Genomic DNA, 16,342 nt, shown 5'->3' on the forward strand with positions numbered 1-16,342 from the left:
AACCATTTCTTAGAAAATCACTAGACTCGAAGCAAGTTCATTTCAGAAACAGATGCTTAGGGACATTAACCCATAACCTTTTGATTCCACCATGGACAGAGCTCATTCTCACCCACTCAGGCAGATAACTTACTTCCAGGATTGTAACATGAGCATTCTTGGACCTGCAGTCTTAAAAATAATGACCAGCAGCAGCTTGGTTTGGTGCACCTACAAACTGCATCCAAGGACACCTATGCTGAAGGAATCAGAAGTGTGAGCTCATGTGGATGCAGTTTGAGATACTGGAGCACAAATCCACATTCTCTCTCCCAACCCCGTCTTTTCAGAGTTCATACTTCTGATTTCTGCTTGAACCAGCTTTACATCATCAAAACTTTTAAGTAACCAATAAAAAACGAAAATGCTGGAAATACTCAGCAGGTCAGGCAGCATTTGGACAGAGAAACAGGTTTAACATTGCAGGTCGATGATTATTCATCAGAACTAGAAATAGTTAAGAGATGTAACAGGTTTTAAGCAAGTACAGACAGAGGTAGGGAAAGGGGGAAGACAGAAAAGAATAAACAGGAAGGTCTGTGATAGAGCTGAAGACAGAAGTGATCAACAAAAGGGTGATGATGAATAGCAAAAGGAGATGGGACAAGTAAAAGATGGTCTGCAGGAGGTGTAAATGGGAAAGCAGAATCATTACCAACAGCTGCCATCCAAGAAAAGGGCCGAGGTTATGATCTGAAATTTGAACTCAATGTTGGGTCCAGAAGGCTGCAAAAGTGCCTAATCAAAAGATGATATGCTATTCCTTGAGCTTCATTGGAAGAGTATAGGAGGCTGAGGAGAGAGAGATCAGAGTGGGAGAGGGACAGAGAATTAAAATGACAGGCAACTAGAAGCTTGGGATTACACTTGCTGACTGAACAAAGGTGTTCTGCAGTCACCCAATCTACTTTTGGTCTCCGCAATGTAGAACAGGCGGCATCATCGCCATTGAATACAGTATACCAAATTAAAAGTAAAATCACTTTTGTACCTGGAAGGAGTGGTTGGGGCCCTGGACGTTGAGAAGGGAGGAGCTAAAAGGGCAGGTGTTGCATCTCTTATGCTTGCATGAGAAGCGGTCATGGGAAAGGAAGCAGGTGTTTGGGGTGATTGAGGAGTGGGACAGGCATCATGGAGGGAACAGTTCCTTTGGAATGCTGAAAGTGGGGAAGGGAATGTTTTTGCTGGTGGTGGAAATGGTGGGGGGGGGGGGGGGGGGGGGGAGGTGGAGGAGGATGATCTGTTGAATGTGGAGGCTGATGGGGTGGAAAGAGGGACCCCATCACGGTTCTGGAAGGGGTGAGAGCAGAAATGCAAGAAACGGAATGGACATGGGCAACATGGAGTTCAACAATTTCAGATCATAACATCTTCCCCCTTTTTTGGGCAACTGTTGGTGCCAATTCTGTTCTTCCAATTCACACCTCCTCTAGACTCATCATCTGTTTCTTTATTTGTCTCATAACCATTTCCTTTTGCCTTGCACCATCACCCCTTTTATCATTTAATCTCTCCTGCCTTCCACCTGATCACAGACGTTCCCCTTTCGTTCTTCCCCATCTCTATACTTGCTTAACGCCTATTGCATCTCTAACTTTTCCCTGTTCTGATGAAAGATCATTGACTTGAACCGTCAAAGGTTTTTCTTTCCACAGATGCTGCCTGACCTGATTATTTCCAGCATCCCTTTTTTTAATTTCAGATCTCCAGCAAATAAAGTATTTTGCTTTTCTATTTCTGTTCTATGCAACAACATTTTGCAGCTTACATGATAGGAGTCTTGACATTTTGTCTTCATATTTATTGAAACTCTAAAGCTCAAGCTGGCTTTTTTTTTTTGCATTCTTGGCTATTTTAATTAGTACAGATAATACGGCATATCTCAAAGTACCAGTTTAGCTACAGGTACCCAAGTAATTATGGGTGTTGCACATTTCTGCAATCTTTCTTGCATAGTGTTTCACAAAAAGAAAAAAAAAGTCAAGAAAACATAAAAACATGCTCAAGAGAATGGTTTGAATGAAGATTTTGCAAGCAGGGACAAAAGTGGGCTTTGGACAGGCTCACAGTGGCTGAAAATACAGCTGCTGAGTGTGGAATGAAGGAAAACAGCTTAGGAGAAATCTAAGTTAGAACAGTGCACACATGCAGGAAAATATACGAAAAGGAACTGTCGAGATAGGGTGGGTTACATTATTCGAACAGAAGGACGAGGGCCTCGGCATCGAACCCACAGGTATGGTGAATCAATAGAACTTTACGAGGATGGAGATGATGAGATTTTAAACATTTTAAAATTCACTCTTGAGAGGAGAATGTCACAAGCAAAGTCAGAATTTACTACCCATCCCTAGCTGCCCTTGAGAAAGTGGTGAGTCACCTTCATGAACCATTATTGAAGGTATTCCTACAGCACTGTGAGGCAAGAAGTTCCAGGATTTTAATCCAACGACGAAGGATGAGTGCAGGAGACAAAGCAGGTGTTTCAGATAAGGATGTCAGATGGAAGCCAGTGAGTACAGCATTGGAGAAATCAAACCTCAATTTGATAAAAACATGGTTTAGGATCTCAGTAGCAACAAGGGAGAAGCAATTACTGAAGCAGGCAACATTCTGGAGATGGAAGGTGGAGGCTTTGGTAGTGGATTGGACGTGCTCAGCTCAGAACAGCAGATAATGACATCTTTGGGTTAGACGACAGGTGATATCAGAAAAGTTGGTGGTAGTCCAGGCAGCAACCAGAAGAGAATGGTATTTGTTTCCCCAACATTAAGCTAGAGAAAAGGTGGTTAGGTGGCGGAGAAAGGTATGCAAGAGTCAGAGCAGTTGATGGCATTAAAAGCAGCAAGATGAAAATAATGGAGGGAAAGATGAGAGTCAGACAGCCACAGAGGGTGTTCTATGTGACTTTAACCAAAGCTGTTTCAGTTCTGGCCAGGATGGAAGCCACATTGCAGGATCTCAAAAGAGAGCTAAAGGGAAGACAACATAACGTATTTATATAGCGTCTTTAACATAATAAAACATCCAAGGCGCTTCACAAGAGCATTATAAAAATAAAATACGACAATTAGCAACATAAAGAGATATTTGGTCAAAGAGGTCAGTTTTAAGGAGTGTCTTAAAGGAGGAAAGCAAGGTAGAGAAGCAGCAAGGTGTAAGGAGGGAATTCCAGAGTTTAAGGCCTCAGAAACTGAAGGCGCAACCATCAATGGTGGAGAAATTAAAATCAGATATGCTCAAGAGGCCAGAATTAGAGGAGTTCAGACATCTTGGAGAGTTGTGGGGCTGGAGGAGATTAGAGATAGGGAGAGGTGAGGCCAAGGACGAATTTGGAAACAAAGTTGATTTTAAAAATCAAGTCATTGCTTGACCAGGAGCCAATGTAGGTTAGCAAGTACAAGGGTGATTGGTGACCAGGACTTGATGCGAGTTAAGACATGGGCAGCAGAGTTTTGGATGATGTCAAGTTGAGGGAGGGAGGGTAGAATGTGGGAGACCAGCCAGGCGTGAATTGGAATAGTCAAGTCTAGAGGTAAAAAAGGCATGAATGAGGATTTCAACAGCAGATGAAATGAGACAGGCCAAAGTATAGTCTGGCTCAGATAAAAATTAAAACCCGACCTGGGCCCGATCCAACAACAGCCAATCCGAACCCAACCCGGGCCCCGAGACCTTGATATTTTTTTTTAAAATACCCAACCCGCCCCAAACCTGAACGTTGGACACAGAATACAGACCCAACCCGAACCAGACACATGTAGTCGGGCTTGGTCGGGTAGCCAGGCTTTAGCTCATGGTCCTGCTCCCCATTACTAAACCCCTCCCTCCCCCCGGTTCTGAGATACATTGAAACCGGGAGCAACCCTGACACAGCCCATGGTCCTGCTCCCCATTACAGACTCTGCGGGTGTGAGACAAACAGTACCTGCAGCGCCTTTTCCATCCAGAGACGGGGAAGAAGCTGCTGTTGCTCAGCCGAAGCAGCGGGAAAGGATGTTGAAAGTCGGGGCCTGGCAAGGGGTATGGCCTGTATCGGCATCTGAGCCCTGTGATGTGGTGTCAGTCTGAGGTAAAGCCTGGCTCGGGTATAAAATTAAAACCCAACCCGGGCTCGACCCAACAACAGTAAACCCAAACCCAACCTGGGCCAGAGTCCTTTAATTTTTTTTAAATGCCCGACCCAACCCGAACCTAACACATGTAGTCGTGTTTGGTTGGGTTTGGGTTGGGTAGCCAGGCTTTAGGCCGAAGTCAGGCGGTGTTACAGAGGTGGAAATGGCAGTCTTAGAGATGACGTGCATGTGTGGTCAGAAGCTCATCTCGGGGTCAAATATGACACCAAGGTTGCAAACAGACTGGTTTACTCTCAGACTGTCACCAGGGAGAGGGATGGAGTCAGCAGCTAGGGGACAGAGTTTGAAGCAGGGACCGAAAACAGTTGCTTCAGTCTTCCCAATATTTAATTGGAGGATATTTCTGCTCATCCAGTACTGCTAATCTGACAATTTAGCAACGATGGAGGAGGTCGTGGTGGTGAGTTAGAGTTGGGTATCATCAGCGTACATGGCGAAAACTAATGTTGTGCTTTTGGATGATGTCACCAAGGGGATAAATAGGAGGGGGTCCCAAGTATAGATTCTTGTGGGACATCAGAGGTAACATTGCAGGAGCAGGAAGTGAAACCATTGCAAGTGATACTCTGGCTACAATTAGGCAGATAAGGATGGAACCTGGTGACAGCAGTCCAACACAGCTGGACGACAGTGTAGAGGTATCAGAGGAAGATGGTGTGGTCAACTGTGGCAAACGCTGCAGACAGGTCGAGAAAAATGGAGAGGGATAGTTTACCACTGTCAGTCACATTGGATGTCATTTGTGATTTTGATAAGACCTTTTTGGTACTGTGGCAATGTTGGAAACCCAATTAGAAGGATTAAAACATGGAGTTACGGGAAAGATGGGCATGGATTTGGGAGGCAACAACACGCTCGAAGGCTCTGAAGAGGAAAGGGAGATCGAGACGTAGTTGAGACAACACATTCCAAGACGACTGGAAAACAAAAAGGGAAAAGTGGAGATAAGGCAAAGAGAAAGGTGGGTGAGTTGCTTTTTGAAAAGTGGGTGCTTGTGGTTTCGCTCAAGTTGATATCAGATGGTGGGGGAGTCAGCAACCAGGATTGAATTGATGGAGCACATTGTCAGCTTCAATGAGTTTGAGAAGGGTTATGGGAAAAGCTGTAAGGTGGGACTGTGGAAAGACAGAAGAATCTGAAGATCAGCCAGGGAATCAATTGGGTGATACTCTGGCTATGATTAGACAGATAAGAATGGAACCCGCTGAGAGAAGGCCATCACAGCCGGATGACAGTAGCGAGGTGTCAGAGGAAGATAATGTGGTTAACGATGTCAAAGGCTGCAGACGGGTTGAGAAAAATGAAGAGGGATAGTTTACCATTGTCACAGTCACATAGGATGCCATTTGTGTCAAATGGGTACCCTTGGAATGGGGAGAAGGAAAAGGATCAGAGGAGGCAAAGGCAGTGTGAGTGATGTAGATGACATCAGTTCAGACATGAAACTCTTCACTTTGTATGAGAGGTCAGGATGGAGGTTAGAGATAGTAGTTTGTGAAGGAGTTGTTCCTGCTCAATCGGATGATTTTTGGTAGCAGATTTTAGCAACGGAGAGGGAACGTTTGTTATACTCCAGAAAGCCAGTTGAAGGATAAGACTGGAGCCAATCTTTACTCAGTCTAACAATTATTTACAGAATTAAACATTACAAGCAAACATCTCCTAACTCCACCAGATCACAGTTTCAGTGTTACTTAATGTGCTCAAGTGAAACCCTAATTAATGCTCTCCACCTACATATAATTAAACACAATTAATATACAATTAAGAGTCATGGCGAGATAGTCAGAGCAGCTCTACAATGGATAGCAAAGCCAGTTGTTTTCTGTGCGCATTCAAGTTGCAGCCCACAGATTTTTTTAAAAATTGATGAGAGGCAGTCATCTGAAAGCTTTGGTGAAAATGACATAAGAAAACAATTAGTAGGCCATCTGGCCCCTCATGCCTGCTCTGCCATTCAATAAGATCATGGCTGATCCGATTATGGTCTCAACTCCACTTTCCAGTCTGCCCCCCATAACCCTCGACACCCTTGTCAATCAAAAATCTATCTAACTCAGCCTTGAATATATTCAATGACCCAGCCTCCAGTGCTCCCTGGGAAGATTATTCCAAAAATTAACAACCCTCTGAGAAAAAAATTCTCCTCATCCCAGTTGTAAATGGGAGACCCTTTTCTTTAAAAAAATATGTCCCCTAGTTCCAGACTCCCCCAAAAGGGGAAACATCCTGTCAGCATCCACCCTGTCAAGTCCCCTCAGCACTTTCTACGTTTCAATAAGATCACTTTTCATTCTTCTAAACTCCAATGGGTACAAGGCCCAACCTGCTCAACCTTTCCTCACAAGGTAACCCTTCATCCCAGGAATCAGTCAAGTGAACCTCCTCTGAACTGCTTCTAATGCAATTATATCCTTTTTTTTTAAAGTAAAGAGACCAAAACTGTACACAGTTTTCTCGATGCAGTCTAACTAAGGTCTTGTACAGCTGTAGCAACACTTCCCTACTTTTATACTCGATTCCCCTTGCAATAAACACTAACATTCCACATGCCTTCCTAATCACTTACTGTACTTGCATACTAACTTTTTATGAATCATTCACCAGGACGCCCAGATCCCTCTGTAATGCAGAGTTCTGCAGTCTTGCCCCATTCAAATAATATACTGCTTTTCTATTCTTCCTGCTGTTCTTTCACTGTCGCTGGGACAAAATCCTGGAACTCCCTTCCTAATAGGTGTACCTATCCCACATGGACTGCAGCGGTTCTAGGCGGCAGTTTACCACCACCTTCTCAAAGGCAATTAGAGATGGACAATAAATGCTGGCCTAACCAGCGAAGCCCACATCCCATGAATGAATTTTAAAAAGCCTCCACGGTACAGGGGAAGAAGCTGATTAGCAAGTAACTGGTAAGTCATTCTACTTATTACACCAGCAATAATTAGTTTGTAAAGCTAAGGTTTGGCAGGGCAGCTCGGCTGAGTGGCATCCTGTGGTATGTGGGAAGTCCTGAACGCACTATGTGTCCTTGACAAACACATCTGCAGGATGACCTTTACTATAGTCATGGAGAGGGACAGGAGCAGACGGGATGGGAAAATATTTAATTGGGGGAGGGGAAATTACAATGCTATTAGGCAGGAACTGGGGAGCATAAATGGGGAACAGATGTTCTCAGGGAAATGCACGACAGAAATGTGGAGGTTGTTTAGGGAGCACTTGCTGCGACTGCTGGATAGGTTTGTCCCGATGAGGCAAGGAAGGGATGGTAGGGTGAAGGAACCTTGGATGACAAGAGATGTGGAACAGCTAGTCAAGAGGAAGAAGGAAGCTTACTTAAGGTTGAGGAAGCAAGGATCAGACAGGGCTCTAGAGGGTTACAAGGTAGCCAGGAAGGAACTGAAGAATGGACTTAGGAGAGCTAGAAGGGGACATGAAAAAGTCTTGGCGGGTAGGATTAAGGAAAATTCGACACTTATGTGAGGAACAAGAGGATGGCCAGAGTGAGGGTAGGGCCGATCAGGGATAGTGGAGGGAACTTGTGCCTGGAGTCGGAGGAGGTAGGGGAGGTCCTAAATGAATACTTTGCTTCAGTATTCACTCGTGAGAGGGACCTGGTCGTTTGTGAGGACAGCGTGAAACAGGCTGATATGCTCGAACAGGTTGATATCAAGAGGGAGGATGTGCTGGAAATTTTGAAAGACATGAGGACAGATAAGTCCCCGGGGCCAGACGGGATATACCCAAGGATATTACAGGAAGCGAGGGAAGAGATTGCCGCGCCTTTGGCGATGATCTTTGCGTCCTCACTTTCCACTGGAGTAGTACCAGATGATTGGAGGGTGGCAAATGTTGTTCCCTTGTTCAAGAAAGGGAATAGGGATAACCCTGGGAATTATAGACCAGTCAGTCTTACGTCGGTAGTGGGCAAATTATTGGAGAGGATTTTGAGAGACAGGATTTATGATTATTTGGAAAAGCATAGTTTGATTAGAGATAGTCAGCATGGCTTTGTGAGGGGCAGGTCATGCCTCACAAGCCTTATTGAATTCTTTGAAGATGTGACAAAACACGTTGATGAAGGAAGCGCAGTGGATGTGGTGTATGGATTTTAGCAAGGCGTTTGATAAGGTTCCCCATGGTAGGCTCATTCAGAAAGTAAGGAGGCATGGGATACAGGGAAAGTTGGCTGTCTGGATGCAGAATTGGCTGGCCCATAGAAGACAGAGGGTGGTAGTAGATGGAAAGTATTCAGCCTGGAGCTCGGTGACCATTGGTGTTCCGCAGGGATCTGCTCTGGGACCTCTGCTCTTTGTGATTTTTATAAATGACTTGGATGAGGAAGTGGAAGGCTGGGTTAGCAAGTTTGCCGATGACACGAAGGTTGCTGGAGTTGTGGATAGTGTGGAAGGCTGTTGTAGGTTGCAACGGGACATTGACAGGATGCAGAGCTGGGCTGAGAAGTGGCAGATGGAGTTCAACCTGGAAAAGTGTGAAGTGATTCATTTTGGAAGGTCAAATTTGAATGCGGAATACAGGCTTAAAGACAGGATTCTTGGTAGTGTGGAGGAACAGAGGGATCTTGGGGTCCATGTCCATAGATCGCTCAAAGTTGCCACCCAAGTTGATAGGGTTGGTAAGAAAGCGTATGGTGTGTTGGCTTTCATTAACAGGGGGATTGAGTTTAAGAGCCGCGAGGTTATGCTGCAGCTCTATAAAGCCCTGGTTAGACCACACTTGGAATATTGTGTTCAGTTCTGGTCGCCTCATTATAGGAAGGATGTGGAAGCTTTAGAGAGGGTGCAGAGGAGATTTACCAGGATGCTGCCTGGACTGGAGGGTATGTCTTACGAAGAAAGGTTGAGGGCGCTAGGGCTTTTCTCATTGGAGCGAAGAAGGATGAGAGGTGACTTGATAGAGGGGTACAAGAAGATGATGAGAGGCATAGATAGAGCGGATAGCCAGAGACTTTTTCCCAGGGCGGAAAGGGCTATCACCAGGGGGCATAATTTTAAGGTGATTGGAGGAAGGTTTCGGGGAGATGTCAGAGGTAGGTTCTTTACACAGAGAGTGGTGGGTGCATGGAATGCACTGCCAGCGGTGGTAGTAGAAGCAGATACATTAGGAACATTTAAGCGACTCTTGGATAGGTACATGGATGATAGTAGTATGAAGGGTATGTAGGTAGTTTGATCCTAGAGTAGGTTAAAGGTTCGGCACAACATCGTGGGCCGAAGGGCCTGTACTGTGCTGTACTGTTCTATGTTCTATGTTCTAAGTGTCACGGACTGCAGAAGCTAGAGTTCCGGGTTTCAGAATTCAAGCGGCGGCTGGAGTCACTGTGGTGCATCCGCGAGGCAGAGAACTACATGGGTAGCATGTTTAGGGAGGTGGTCACACCAGAGGTTAAGAATGTGCAGGCAGAGAGGGAATGGGTGACCACCAGGCAGTCTAAGAGAACCAGGCAGGTAGTGCAGGAGTCCCCTGAGTTGATCTCACTTGCTAACCGGTTTTCCACTTTGGATACTGCTGAGGACGAGGGTTCCTCAGAAGAGTGCAAGAGCCAAGTCCATGGAACCACAGGTGGCTCAGCCGCACAGTAAGGGAGGAGGAAGAGTGGAAGAACAATAGTGATAGGGGATTTGTTATTTAGAGGGACAGACAGGTGTTCCTGCGGCCACAGACGTGACACCAGAATGGTATGTTGCGCCCTCCACCCCCACCTCTCACGGTGCCAGGGTCAAGGATGTCATAGAGCAGCTGCAGGACATTCTTCTGGGGAAGGTGAACAGCCAGAGGTCGCAGTCCACATTGGTACCAAAGACATAGGTAAGCGGCGGGATGAGGTCCTGAAAGTGGAGTTTAAGGCGTTAGGAAAGAAATTAAAAAGCAGGAGCTCAAAAGCAGTAATCTCAAGATTACTCCCAGTGCCTCATGCCAGTGAGCATAGGAATAGGAGGATTAAGCAATTTAACATGTGGCTGGAGAATTGGTGCAGGAGGGAGGGTATCAGATTTGAGACATTGGGATCTGTTCTGGGGTAGGTGGGACCTGTACAAGATGGACAGGTTTCACCTTAGCAGGATCGGGACTAACATCCTCACAAGGAGATTTGTTAGTGCTGTTGGGGAGGGTTTAAACTAAATTGACAGGCAGTTGGGAACCTAAGACGGAGCTCAGATTGGAGAAAAACAAAACTGGTAACAGGAAGTAGAGAAGTGGCAAGTGAACTTGAAAGGCAGACGAGGCGAAGACAAACATCAAATAGGATCATAGTGAGGAATAATATTAAGACAAAGTCAAGGGCACTCTATCTGAATGCATGCAGCATTCACAGCAAAGTAGATGATTTGAAGACACAAAGAGAGGTAAATGAATATGACAACTGCCATAACGGAAACATGGTTACAGGGTGACCAGGACTGGGAACTGAATATTCAGGGATATTCGTCATTTAGGAGGGATAGGCGGAAGAGAAAAGGAAGTGGGGTAGCACTGTCAATAAGGGATGAGATCAGTACATTAGTGAGAAAGGATCTTAGACTGAAGGAGTGTAGAATCAGTTTGGGTGGAGCTAAGGAACAGCAAGGGGCAGCAAACATTGGTGGGAGTTGTTTATAGGCCACCAAACTGTAGTGATAATGTTGGGCACGGTATAAATCAGGAAATTAAAGCTGCATGGGCAATACAATAATAAGGGGCAACTTCAACTTACATATAGATTGGGCAAACGTAATTAGCACTAATGCTGTGGAGGATGAATTCCTGGAGTGTGTAGAAGATGGGTTTCTGGAGCGTGCATAAGATGAGTTTCTGGAGCAGTATGTTGAAGAACCAACTAGGCATCAGACTATTTTAGATTTAGTATTATGCAATGAGAAAGGGCTAATTAACAACCTTGCTGTAAAGGAGCCATTAGGAAATAGTGACCACAATATGATAGAATTCTACATTAAGTTTGAAATACATATAGTTTATTCTGAAACTAGGGTTTTAAATCTGAACAAAGGAAACTATGGAGGGCATGAGGGGCAAGTTGGATATGGTGGATTGGGAAAATACATGAAAAGAATTGACAGTAGACACACAATGGCTCGTATTTAAAGAAGTGTTACATGGTTTACAATAAATATACATTCCTCTAAGACACAAAAACCCAACAGGAAAGAGGAATCAACCGTGGCTAACAATAGTAGTTAAGGAGTGCATTAGGTCAAAGGAAGTGGCTTATAAGGTTGCCAGAAAAAGTGGTAAGCCTGAATACTAACGATATCAAGGGATAGTGGAGAAAAATGGCGTAGAGGTAGATGATCAGCCATGATCTGTTTGAATGGCGGAGCAGGCTCGACGGGCCAAATGGCCTACTCCTGCTGCTATTTCCTATGATCTTACTTTGTGCTAGCTATGACTCCAAGCAGCAGAGAGTTTTCCCCCGATTTCCACTGACTCCAGTTTTGCTAGGGCTTCTTGATGCCATACTCAGTCAAATGCTGCCTTGATGTCAAGGGCAGTCTCTCTCACCTCACCTCTACCCATGCGAATATTTTACTTCCTACAGCATGAGCTCTTATTTTCTGCAGGAATCTTTGATGTGGTACTTTATTTTTGCCTTTTGGAAATCCAAGTACACCACATCTACAGGTTGCCCTTAATCCACCTTGTTTGTTACCTCCTCAAAAGAACTCTAATAAATTAGTCAAACATGATTTCCCTTTCACAAACGGTGAAACATTTAAGTTACTGATGTGACCAGTTACTGTACACAATTGGACTGTAAGTACAACTGTCTTGGTGGCAGCAACACAAGGGATTTCAAAGGCTTGGGACAAACTGTATGAAAAAACTCCACTTTGGCAATTCCATGGGTTCTTTAGTCGTTTAAAATTCATGTCTATTCTAGAGAGGAGCCACAAAGAACGCTATACTGCTGAAATATGCATATGAGGCCAAGATGGCCATCTTCATTCACTTAACATAGAACAGGATTTATAGGACACATGATTATAAAAATTACAGCACAGGTGGTCACCATTTGTCCTATCTGCTAGTACTAACTGTACTAGAAGTATGCTGAAATCCCATTTCTCTGCCCATTTCCCATGTCATATTCTATTCTTCCACTTTCTATTTTTATCCAATTCCTTTTTAAATAATGGCATAATCTCTGCCTCAATAACCACATGTAGTGAAGCTTCCATGGTCTAAGAATTCTCTGAACACATTTTAAATTCCCCCTTCTATTGATAATCCCTAGTCTGTGGCCTCAGATTACCTTTCCCCATTTGCCAACTGTTATGATCCGGTGAGAAAGGTGTCTAGGGTTCCCTTTCAGCCTTCACCTGGTCTTACTGTAACAGGGTTTAATTTTAAACACCCCATGTTTTTAGTCCCCCTTGGTGAATCCTTGTTCACCGCTTTCCCATTATAAGGCAAAGAAACCAACACAAATAGGCTTTCTCAGGTTTAAAGAAGAAAAGTTGAAATTTATTAAACTTAAAACTCTAATTCGGTTAACGCCTACGGATACACAATGCGCCCCACGCTAGCATGCATACGCAATACACACATGCAAACAGAGACAGAAAAGAGAAGAAAAATAAAGTGGAAAAGTTTGAAGCAATCTCTGAAGAGGGTTTTCAGTTACTGTGCTTCGAGCTTGCTGTAGAGTCCTTGATTGTAGGTAGATCTTGCTTTTCGTTGGGGCCCAGTATTCTTCTTATACCCTGTTCACTGTAGCAGACTTTTTTCTCTTGGGTTCATGTGTCTTCAGCAGGGGGTTTTGGAGTTCAGTGAAAAAGAGATGGGAGCAGACAGACAGGAGGAGATCCGTTTCAGTCCAGGAGCATTCTGCTTTCTGCAGGCTCTCAGTTCAAACTGCACAATTCAGAAACCCCCAGGTTGCCAAGCAGGTTAGTCATGTGACTAACTGGTCTGACCACCTCTTGGCTCTGTGTATTGTATCATCTTAGCGGGGAATGGAATGCGCTTCCCTGCCTTCAATGTCTGTTAATAGTAAAAAGAATTTTCCAGCCAAGGTCCGGCAGTCCTTGTAATAGGCTTTCTCTTCTTCCCAGCAATAATTTGAAATTTAATGTCCATGTGGTGAAATTAATATGCCTCATTCTTGGCAGGTGGGGGGGCTGCACGACACCAACCAATCTTTCACTATTTACCCTCGCAACACCTTTCATGATCTTAAACTATTTAATATTTCCCCTCAACCAACATTTGTGTAAAAAGCCATAATGTTACAAGCCTTCCTTCAAAATTATGATTGGTAACTTCATACTTCATTCTGCTGCAGGGACAGGAACCAAATACACAGTAGCATAGTGGTCTCCTGATCAACTGGAAAAGGTGGCTTTTGATTCAAATACTATTGTAACAGTTGCCTGCAAAATAAAATTACCTGCTTTCACTTTCCGTTAGATAATGGTTTACAACATAGGAGCCACTTTTTAAAGAGTTGCTTACAAATTAGAAACAAAATAAAATAAAATTTAAATTATGTATATTTATTATCTGGAAACACTTTCTGACTTACTTTCATTAAAAGAATATTCAAATTCATCAAGTGTTTGAGGAAATTTAAGAGGTGGTTCATCTTTCTTCATAAGTTCTTCCAAGTCTATTCTGGATAGTAAATCTGAAAAAAAAGAGTCAATAAATCAAACTCAACATTGTGCATTTGAAACTCACACGATCATTTGAGTATACTTCCCGATGTTTGAATGGAAATTGGAACAGCTGAATACTATGAATACGCAGTTTTAAATACAGACTAAGGGAAAAAATATACAATGGGCCAAATCTTGCTGCAGTGGGACATCTAAAAACATGCACCATTAGATTTTTTTCTGCATCCTTCAGCTCGAATATAATTTACATTGTAATTTGCTTATAATGGCGTGGGCAACTGGTACCTCAGTGAACAGTGTATTTCCTTAACTAATGAGATTTAAGGATTGAGAAAATCAGAGGAACAATGGATAAGGAGGGTGAATTAGTCAAATAAGGTACAAAAAGTGAACAAAAGAGTAGGAAAGAAAGATTGAATTGAGAGGAAAAAGATTTTAAAAAGAAAAAGGTAAAAAGGAAATTTAAAAAATTAAATTTAAAATTTGGAATCTCAAAGAATTTACGACATGCAGGAGTGAGACTTAACAGTTTAAACTGTTCCCTTTCTGGGATGGAGAAGCTGATTGGCATTGCACTGACAATTAACACATCATTAAAAGGCGGACAGCCATAAAGGCGGGGCTAAAGTGTGGCGAGTCGAAGAGACTTAGCAGTTGGCAGGAAAAAAGAGAGGCGCAAGGGAAGAGCCAACTGTGTAACAGCCCCGACAATCAAATTTTTCCGCAGCATCTGTGGAAGAGCCTGTCACTCTAGAATTGGCCTTTATAGCCACTCCAGGCGCTGATCCACACACCACTGACCACCTCCAGGCGCTTACCCATTATCTCTCGAGATAAGGAGGCCAAAGAAAGATAAACTGAATTATGAGCCCTAACTTCTAACCGTCTAACTTCTAGCCCTAACCCTCTGCAGTGAGTTTAATGGGCAATTCATGTGCATATCCCGCATGTTCTTAAAAATAATGGGGGAGGCAAACGGCGAGATGCCATTTGTGCAAAGCAAATGGTGGAGTAGCATAAATCAACCAGCTAGTTCTGGAGATTTGCAACTCATGATGCATCTCATCTTCCCAAAAACCTGCTTGCTGATTTGTGTCTTAGTAACAGCGTGCATTATGAACTCAAAATCATCCTTTGAGGAAGATTTGGCCCATAGGATTTAATAAAGTTACAAAGATGTTATTACAGGTCCACTGCAAAATCCCAATACTGTTAGTAAGCAAAGATTGCTCCAAGGTGAACTCTCCGGTTTCCTGCACTTTGCATGTCTGCTTCATTATTTGGCTGATGAAGTGAAACAACCCTGTAAAGGGGAATGTTACAGAATTCTTGTGGGGAAAGGGGCAGAGAAGGAAATCCTAGCAAGACTCATAGGGCAAATACTGACCTCTTGAGTTATGCAACTCTAAAACAGATCCAATAGTTTCATTGTCAATGATCCATGGTCACAAGAGGTCTCACTGAATCATACTCCTTGCTATCCTGAACACCAAAAGACAAGAGTATGCAAAATTGATCCATAAGTATCAAAATGTGACCCACCAGGTGTCACTCAATCTGGTCTAAAATTGCAATCTGGTTTGAAACTTCTCATTCTTAATAATAAACAGTACTGTATTTTTGAAAATGAGTTGGAGCCTGTATCACACTCGTTAATTTTATAAGTCACTTATAATAGTTTCCTGATGTTGACTGGGTGGAATTCACAACAGTTGCTTGGATATATCGCCATATTAAAAAATGACACAGAATGAAGACAATTTCAACAAAAATTCGGCCCCACAGATCTATGCTCCACACAAGCCTCTTCCCATCTTCCTTCATCCAATTAATATTTAGTGAATGCAAATCCCCACAGCCAAGCGACAGCCTCATTTGCTGAGTTTAAAGTGATTAGTCCGCCACTTAGTCGTAGAGTGGACACTCCCTGGTAATGTGCAGCATTGTTTGTGTCTCTCCAAAAATGCATAAGGGGTTTGTACTGAGGCCCCAGCGGTGGAGCTCGACGGCGCAGGGGCCCTGTCTTGTCCTGAACCCGTGGTAGTTCAAAGCCTGCCAATCAACAAATGACACTTGTCACAAGGAACTTGTTAGTGACTTCTCATGTTTTCCATTCCTTGATCCAAAGAATGTCTACAGGTAGATCTTGCTTAGGAAGGTTGCTCCATTTCATCGAATCAGCGTATCCTTCTATACCTTTCTCCCTCATGTATTCATGTAGATTCTCCTTAAATGCAGCTATACACTAATGAGTTTGCAGGGATTAAGTCCTTTGTGCGCAGCAGTTTTAATGTCTCCAAGTTTGCCATCAAGAAGAAAGCATTCCATGACAGTATTTACATTTTTAAAACCTGGTTTATAAATAGCCCAACATATCTATATCTCTAGATATTTTCAAGAGATTTATTGTCTCATACAGCAGAGGTGTAACCTAAGAGCTGAAAGTACAATGGAATTAAAGGCTACAGTGATGATTCTGACAAAAGATCATCAACCTGAAACATTAAACTTACTTTTTTCTCAGCA

At 43.5% G+C, this 16,342-nt stretch overlaps 1 protein-coding gene across 12 annotated transcripts in view; it reads right to left on the reverse strand.

The window, feature by feature from the left end:
* arb2a (ARB2 cotranscriptional regulator A) overlaps positions 1-16,342 on the reverse strand; it is a 771,898-nt gene that overhangs the window by 726,818 nt on the left and 28,738 nt on the right. For all 12 annotated transcript variants that reach the window (XM_068029690.1, XM_068029694.1, XM_068029691.1 and 9 more), the window contains one exon: positions 13,723-13,824. In XM_068029690.1, the coding sequence (XP_067885791.1) occupies positions 13,723-13,824 (102 nt within the window). The remainder of the gene's footprint in view (positions 1-13,722; positions 13,825-16,342) is intronic.

Source organism: Heterodontus francisci, chromosome 4 (genome assembly GCF_036365525.1).
Source record: "Heterodontus francisci isolate sHetFra1 chromosome 4, sHetFra1.hap1, whole genome shotgun sequence".
NCBI classification, from domain to species: domain Eukaryota; kingdom Metazoa; phylum Chordata; class Chondrichthyes; order Heterodontiformes; family Heterodontidae; genus Heterodontus; species Heterodontus francisci.